Source organism: Rattus norvegicus, chromosome 18 (genome assembly GCF_021556685.1).
Source record: "Rattus norvegicus strain SHRSP/BbbUtx chromosome 18, alternate assembly SHRSP_T2T, whole genome shotgun sequence".
Lineage (NCBI taxonomy): Eukaryota > Metazoa > Chordata > Mammalia > Rodentia > Muridae > Rattus > Rattus norvegicus.
This window is the reverse complement of record NC_141551.1, coordinates 71,035,379-71,042,696: the sequence shown is the minus strand read 5'-3', so window position 1 is coordinate 71,042,696 and position 7,318 is coordinate 71,035,379. Positions and strand designations below refer to the sequence as shown.

The window sequence follows — 7,318 nt, the reverse complement described above, 5'->3', positions numbered from 1 at the left end:
CTGTCCTGAGCGTCCCAACAGACAGAGCGAAGCCTGGACTCAGTCATTATTACTGGAGGGGTAAGGAGGTGGAAGCTGCACCCCTCTGATCACTATGGACACTGAACTTTACGCTTCCTGGGGCCACAGTCCCCTCCCCTGAGGACGATGGATTAGGACAGTGTGGGAAGAGCAGGGGCCAAGTATCCTGGTTCTTGAGGATGTACCTGCTCTTCTGTCCCTGACCCCATCTACTTCCCAGTCTCTCAGCGTGGCTTTTCTCCCCGAATCAGTCACAGGGCTCCCTCCAGTCACTTCCCAATATACAATTAGAAAACCTGGGCCACACCCGACAAAAGGGTAGCTGGGGCGCGTGGGGTCCTCCCGGATCTGAGAACTAAACCCAAAGCCTTTATTTCCTGGCCCGTTCATCCACCTTTGTCTCCACTGATAAACCTCCCAGCCTCCCTCCGAGCAAAGAAAAAGCATCTGAACAACAAGGGATGCAGTTATACATTTTAAAAATTGTTTAATGGAACATAAACTCCTTTAGAAAAACATTCAGCTAGGTGATAACACCCATAGAAAAAAACACCAATCTTGTGTTTATCTTTTTTTTTTTTAATTTGGCATGTTATTTGCGTTTATATTAAAGCAAAGTGCATCTTTTCTTTATTCTCGTTTATACACATTGCACAATACATAAATAATGATGCTTATAAAACGTCTTTATATTTACAAGTAATAATATATTTATATATAACATAAAATACATTTTTTTCTTTAATAAATCTCAGCTTTTTTTTTTCTCTTTTAAGGAGTCCTTTCCTCTCTCAAAGCACTACGATGCTAAATTTCCGATGAGAACGCCTCTCTTGTTCATTTAAACCTTTGTAGTTAGAAAAATAGCTTATATTAAAGTGTGAGCATGCTCATTGAGCCAAGAACAGTGTCAGAGTATCATACGAGTGTATGAGCCGAGAGAAGGGCTGGGAGCCAGCCTACGATGGTACCTTTGTTATGACGGGGCTACACCCTTCTCAGCGGGAAGGGGGGGTGGGTGGGCACTGAGCAGGTCCCTCCCTGATGCCCCTCGCTGGTCTACAGAGCTCAGCACACAGGCTGGGGGATGGGGTGCTGAGCTGACTTTCCAGATCTGGGAGAAACCTGATGAAAAAACCACGGCTGGGACCGGTGGAAGGGCCTGAGAAGGTACTGGGGTAGCAATACTGTGACTGGGGCTGTCCCGGCAGCCCTTGGGAAGCCCATCTCAAGAGAGATCCAGGAGCAGATGGCCAAAAAAGACAGCCTTCGACAATGGCAGCGGGTGACAGGAGGCAGTAAGACAGGGATGAAAACAATTGGTTCTGGTTCAGCCTTCTAGCAGGCTGGCTTCTCAGAAGCCTGTGGATAGGCCCGTGTCCTGTGGGGAAGGGGGCGGGGGCGGGGGAGCTTCAGCGGAGCAGAGCTCGGCACCTGCTGGGACACCTGCTGCCAGTCTGCCCAGGTACAGCCTCTGCCCCACCGAGCATGTCCGAAAGGCTCATGAGAGAGACACACAGTGAGAGACACACAGCTTGGAACTGCAAGCCTCTCAGCTGGGGACATCCATAAAGAACACAAAAAAAGCACGCCATTCCCCCATCTGTCATTCACGTACACCCCCCTCACACACACACACTGACAACTGAAATGCTGATCCAAAGGGGAAGGTGGTACCCACTTTCGCACACCACGCTTGGCAGTGCTGACTCTTGCTTCCCGTTTTTGTATCGGGGTGTCCTGCCAACCGCACCCACCACCACCTCAAAACACAAACAACAACAACAAACAAACAAACGAAAAAAAAAAACACACAACCAAAAATCCGCATCATATTTTCTCAAAGAACGAGACACACAGGACACAAGAGTGACAAGAAAGGAGGAAAAAGAAGAAGGAAGAAAAAAAAAAAAGGAAAACAAAACAAAACAGAACCAACAATGAATGGCAAACAACAAAACCGACCGAAAGAGTTTTGCATGAAAGATTAGCAGCAAGTAGTTTGAACGGTGGCCTGCTCGGCTCACCCCTCCGTCCTGTCCTCTTCTCCCCACACCGGGAGACTACCGGCTGTTGAAGATGACCTCCAGCCAGCACGGGCAACTGCTGATGAACTGGCGGGTGTAGCACTGGCCCCAGCCCTTCACGAAGCTAATCTGCACGGTGAAGCCCGTCCATGGCTGCTGCATGAACTCGTGGTCATTGGGCCGCTGCAGGCTGTAGGCCTTTTCATAGTCAAAAGCCTTGATGGAGAAACCAGGGAACACTTTGTGCACCAACAGCGTCCTGGAGTCCGGGTTGTCCAGTGTGGCGGACTTGATGAAGATGGGGTAACTGCTGCGGTTGTAAACCCACACGCCATCCACTTCCCTTGTCAGCTGGATGCCACAGCCGATCTTGCTCCTCACTTTCTGTACCAGCTGACTCTTGTTGTCCGAATTGAGCTGTCCGAGGCAAAAGCCATTCCCCTGAGGTAGATCATAGAAGATATCCAGGGAGGGCTCTTGGACACAGTAGAGCCTCCCCACTCGAGTCTTCTCCTCCCAGTATGCCACCACGCACCAGTGTGACCGATCCCCAGGCTCCAGAAGAAGTTGGGAATCTACAAGACAAAATGTCAGACGCGGTGAGTGGTGACAGAGACCAGGGTTCTTTTCTCCTTCTAGAATCAAAGGGCACACATGTACGCATTTGAACTCAATGCTTATTTAGTCTCCATAAGCTGTCTAAAAACATAAACAGGGGGTGGGGGGAGGTAAGCCTGGACTAGCTGTAGGGTCTGTAGTGCTAATGGGGGGAAGAGCCTTAAACCACCTTTAAAATACAGGGCTTACTGCTGTCATCCTCCCTCTCCTCTTTATCTGAGCCCACAGCATCAGCACCTGCTGGTCCCCGAGAAGCACAGACCTTGGGACCACTGACAAAGGCCTCAGAAATGGCCTAGATTAAGAGTTGCTTCCCATGGATGGAACCTGGAGGGCAGCTTCTCTACTCCCTGCTCCCCTAAGACTTGGATAATAGATGCTGGCCTACTGGGTGCTGACCCAATCAGACTGTGAAGCCAGGTGGCCTACACAGCCTCTGTACTAGCTTGTCATCCGATTCTCACATGCCTTGTTCACCAGGGAACGTCAGCTGGTACAAATAAAGATGAGGGTGACTCTGAGGTCTGAAGGTGTTATTTTTTTTTAAAGTCATCTTCCTGACACAAACCAACTCTATCTGTAGGACAGCAGCAGCCTGTAGGCTTTGAAAAGGTTATTAGTTCAAGGCCAAATGCCAAATTACAACATGCAGGTGGACATCAGCCTAGACCACAGCCAGCCCAGACAGACGATGCCATGTCTAAATTAAACGTGACCATCATTGATGTACTCCCTCTGCCGGTCTGTCTCCCTGACGTGCTCCCTTCTCCTCCAGTTTGACCCTGCACAGCCCACACTGCCCTTTGTGGCATTTCACCCACCTACCCGTCCCCTCAAGCCCCCCCACCAAGCCCACAAAAGCCTGGAGGCCTGGCTTTCCTAAACAAGAGTTCTGTGAACTTTAGGGAGGGGGTATGTGGAAGAAAGTAAAGTCCCTCCCCCTGCATGGGCAGCCTACTACCTCCCTTCACTCTAGCCAAGAGAAAACCGGCCCCAGACTGAGGCCTATAAATCTCCCCGGCCCGCCAGGCTGCAGGAACGCTGTGGTTTGTGGCGGCAGGGTGGAGAGCGGAAGTCTTGTATTTGCTAACAAAAATGGGGGAAGGCAAGAGGGGGAAGGAGTTGGGGGGGAGGGGAGAACATCAAGGCAGATTCAGAAGCCTCCTGCCTCTCTCTCACCCCTGTAAGTTTGGAGGGCCCTGAAGATGGAGTTGCATGGGGGATGTGTGTCCTCGAGGCCTTTGTCGTTTCTGGGCTCAGAACATGATGAGGGCTGTCCCCGTCCACGGGCAGGACCAAGAAAACTCAGCCTTGTTGGTGACCCAGGGCAGCCTGGTACATCAATCCATTCCAACTTTTATAGGCATGTTAGGACCTGGGAACCAGTCAGCTCGCTGCTTGCTTTCTTATTTTATTTCTTCAAAGCAGCAGTGGGTGCGGAGTCCCACGTGTGAGTGAGTCTGAACACTTGTACAACCCACAAAGGTAGCCACCTACACCCAAATCCTGAGTGGCTGTCCCCTACCTCAGACACCCCCTCTAACTGGCCTCCCCAATCCACGCCCAGTTACGCACAAAGGGGATGCCAAGACAGGGTGGTGGATTCCTTTTCTGAATCCCCAGGCCACTGGGGAAAAAAAAAAAATCGACATCGAAAACCTGCGCTGTCCCCTGCCCCCACCGCCATGGACCTACACCACCCAGTATACAAACCGCATGTGTGTCTGAGTGTGTGTTTATGGTGGAGTGTCTGTGCCCGCACACTCTAGAAAGGACGAGAAACAAGAGAGGGACGAGGGCTCCGAGCAGAAGGTGAGTCATCAGGCATTAACTTGTTCCTGCAGAGTATCCATCAACTGCTAATAAAGTGAGCACAGGCAATCTCTGAACTTTCTTGCAGAGGGAGCTCAGCTCGAAGGCCGCACCAACATCCCCTCACGTTAGTCCAACGAAGTAAGACACTTCGGGACACAAGAGTGTTTCCCCAAAGTGTCCCAAACTTGGGTCAAGAAACCGGGCCGTGGGGGAAAGGAAGACTCGGGGAGCGGCTGAAGGGAGGGAAGGAGGTTGGGGAGACTCTCAAGAGGGGCCTCACAAGGCTTTGTTTCTTGTGGCCCAGCCCCACTGAAACCTGGCACCACACAGCAAGGGTAGGGGGAAGGAAGAAGAGGGAGGAGGAGCCTGGGATCAAGTTGCTCCCCATGCCAGGCCTCCTGAGCAAGGGGTGAGGGTCCTGTCTGCCAGGCAAGCCTCTGGGGCAGCGCAGACTGGGCAAGGCTGGATGGCCTGAGGTCTGTGGGGAGAGAGGGAGTGATGCAGGGAAGCTTGCCTGGGTTTCTCTTTCATCTACACAGACGGTCTTACCCAGCAATTTGCCGCCAGACATCCCCAGGAAAAAGCCCTTTTCTGTTGAGGTTAATGGCCCAGCCCAGATAAATGGTAGTGTGTGGGTGTCCCCTCAACGCACTACAGGGAGACCCCTGCTTGCTCCTCCCTGTCTCCAGCCGCACACAGGGCAGCTCTACACCTCCCCCTTGCTCTTGCCCAGACTACTTCTGAGCACACACACACTCTCCTCTCCAGCAAGCCCTCAGTGAACACATCCCAAAGCAGAAATCACACCTTCTGAGAACCCAGAGCAGTACCAAGCCATGGCGGCTCCCGCAGGTCCCCCTTGGCCTGAATAATGACTGCTTGGGCTCACTTATGGGAAGTACCCAACATCGTTACCCAAACTGCGCCCACATCCCACAGTCTTCCAACAAAGGTCAGGGTAGGTATTTCTCTCTGAGAGTTTCCCAGGACACATGGACAGGGCCAGCATCGCCTTGGTCACCGCAAAGGGAGGAGGAGAGAGCGGGAAGTCCAACTCTGGCTTCACTACTCACATTCCCGACGCAAACCCACTCACGCTCCTCAGTTTCTCCCGGCTCTATAACCTTCCCGGTGTTTTTCAACTTTTCCTCCCCAGACACTGCACAGGGGGCCTGTGTTTAAACTGCATGCATTCATCCTCAAGCATCCAGAAGAAAAACTACGTTGTAAAAATCTCAGTGATCAGATGCCTGCTCACAATTTTTTTTATTACAGCTGTGGGGACTTTTTTTTTTTTTTTAAGCAATACCAGAAAAATGCTGAATAGATCTAAAATTCCATTAAGGTGTTTGCCCCGCTCCCCCTCCGCGTTTTCCTAACGCATAAAATCTTCCCTTTAAGGGGAAGGGGTAGTAAGGGGAAACCCGAGAGGGAGGATTTCAGTGTCTACACAGGGATGACCACACCAGGGAGCAAAAACCAGCGAGAACCCTGGTCACCGAGGAGCAAACACTTGTAGACCAGACTCATGAACGCCTCTCATACTTTGGACCTCAATGGCACAGGGTGAGTGGCACTCAAGGCCACACATTAGGTACAGAATTTACCATCTCACCATTTAAAGGTATATAGGGCTGTAGAGAGGGCCCAGTAGGTCGAAGTGCCAACAACCCAGCCAGACACCCCGACTTTGATCCCTGAAGCTCAGATGGTGGAGAGAACCAGCTGACCTCTGACCTCCACACGGACAACCTCGCACCCTTGCCTTGCGCTCCCCCTCACGAAAATAACCATACGCTAAGTTGGTAGCCGAAACTTCAAGGTGTGAAGAGAAATTACGAGGTCGCCCACAAATGACGGGATTCCGAATTCACAGATGCATCCAACAATGGGGTTCACATACAGAGCAGGCGCGTGGAGAGTCACAGGATTTAGACCTTTTGTGACAGAAAACTGAAAGCCAGAATGGACAGAGTCACTGGAACTGGCACTCACAAGGTTAATTGTCCCCAACTACCAGGACACTGGCTGGAGTGGGAGATGGCTCACCTCTGTGGGGCACTTGGATTATAAAGTGGTTGTTTTTCTGCCAAAACCTGAGGGTGTGATAGACCGTGAGCTCCTCCTGCACACTCAATCCAAACAGGAAGGGAGCCTAAGGAGCAAGGCTGCTCCCAAAGGCCTTTCCACCAAGGTCAGGGGCAAACAAAGGGCAGACAAGTGGACACCAAGGCTGGGCCAGCAACCTGGAGCAAACATTGAGTACCGCACCTCGCCCGCCACAGGTCAAGAGTCCTCAGCACCCAAGAGCCGCGCCAGCCGTTGTCCCTTTCTACATCAGACATCTCAAAGGTTAACAGCACCACGGCCCTGCTCCTCCCTATTAAGAAACTGAGTGTACTCCAGCCATTCCAGGACAAAGGAGGAAAAGAAGAGGGCCCAACACCCAGTCTAGGATCCCGGCATCATTACAAAGACACTCGGCCTCCTCCTCATGAGGCAAAGGATCAAACCCCACAGCGAACAAAGTTACCTGCCTGGTTTATTGACTTGACCCTGCCATGCAAACAAATAATGGAGAGAACAGGGGTAGAAATGCAACCTCCAGAAGGTCCCAAGGCAGCTGGGAGAACTCTGGACTTTGGGGCAACTTAACCTATGAAAGCTGAAATGTATCGGGTTAACTCTCCACCACGGAGGGTGCTAAGCCTCAGCCTACACTGAGAAAGATATCACACACACACACACACACACACACACACACACACACACACACGCTCGCGCACACCACACTCGGAGGAATGGTCGGAATGGTCAGAGGATGTTGGGATCTCCTC

The 7,318-nt window shown here is 51.6% G+C and overlaps 1 protein-coding gene across 2 annotated transcripts in view; it reads right to left on the bottom strand.

Annotated features, from left to right (window-relative positions):
• Nucleotides 1-488: 488 nt before the first annotated feature.
• Smad7 (SMAD family member 7) overlaps nt 489-7,318 on the bottom strand; it is a 28,513-nt gene continuing 21,683 nt past the window's right edge. Inside the window, 1 exon segment of one of the 2 annotated variants that reach the window (NM_030858.2) lies at nt 489-2,623. In NM_030858.2, coding sequence (NP_110485.1) covers nt 2,085-2,623 — 539 coding nt within the window. In that variant the 3' untranslated portion in view covers nt 489-2,084. 2 annotated transcript variants of the gene reach the window in all.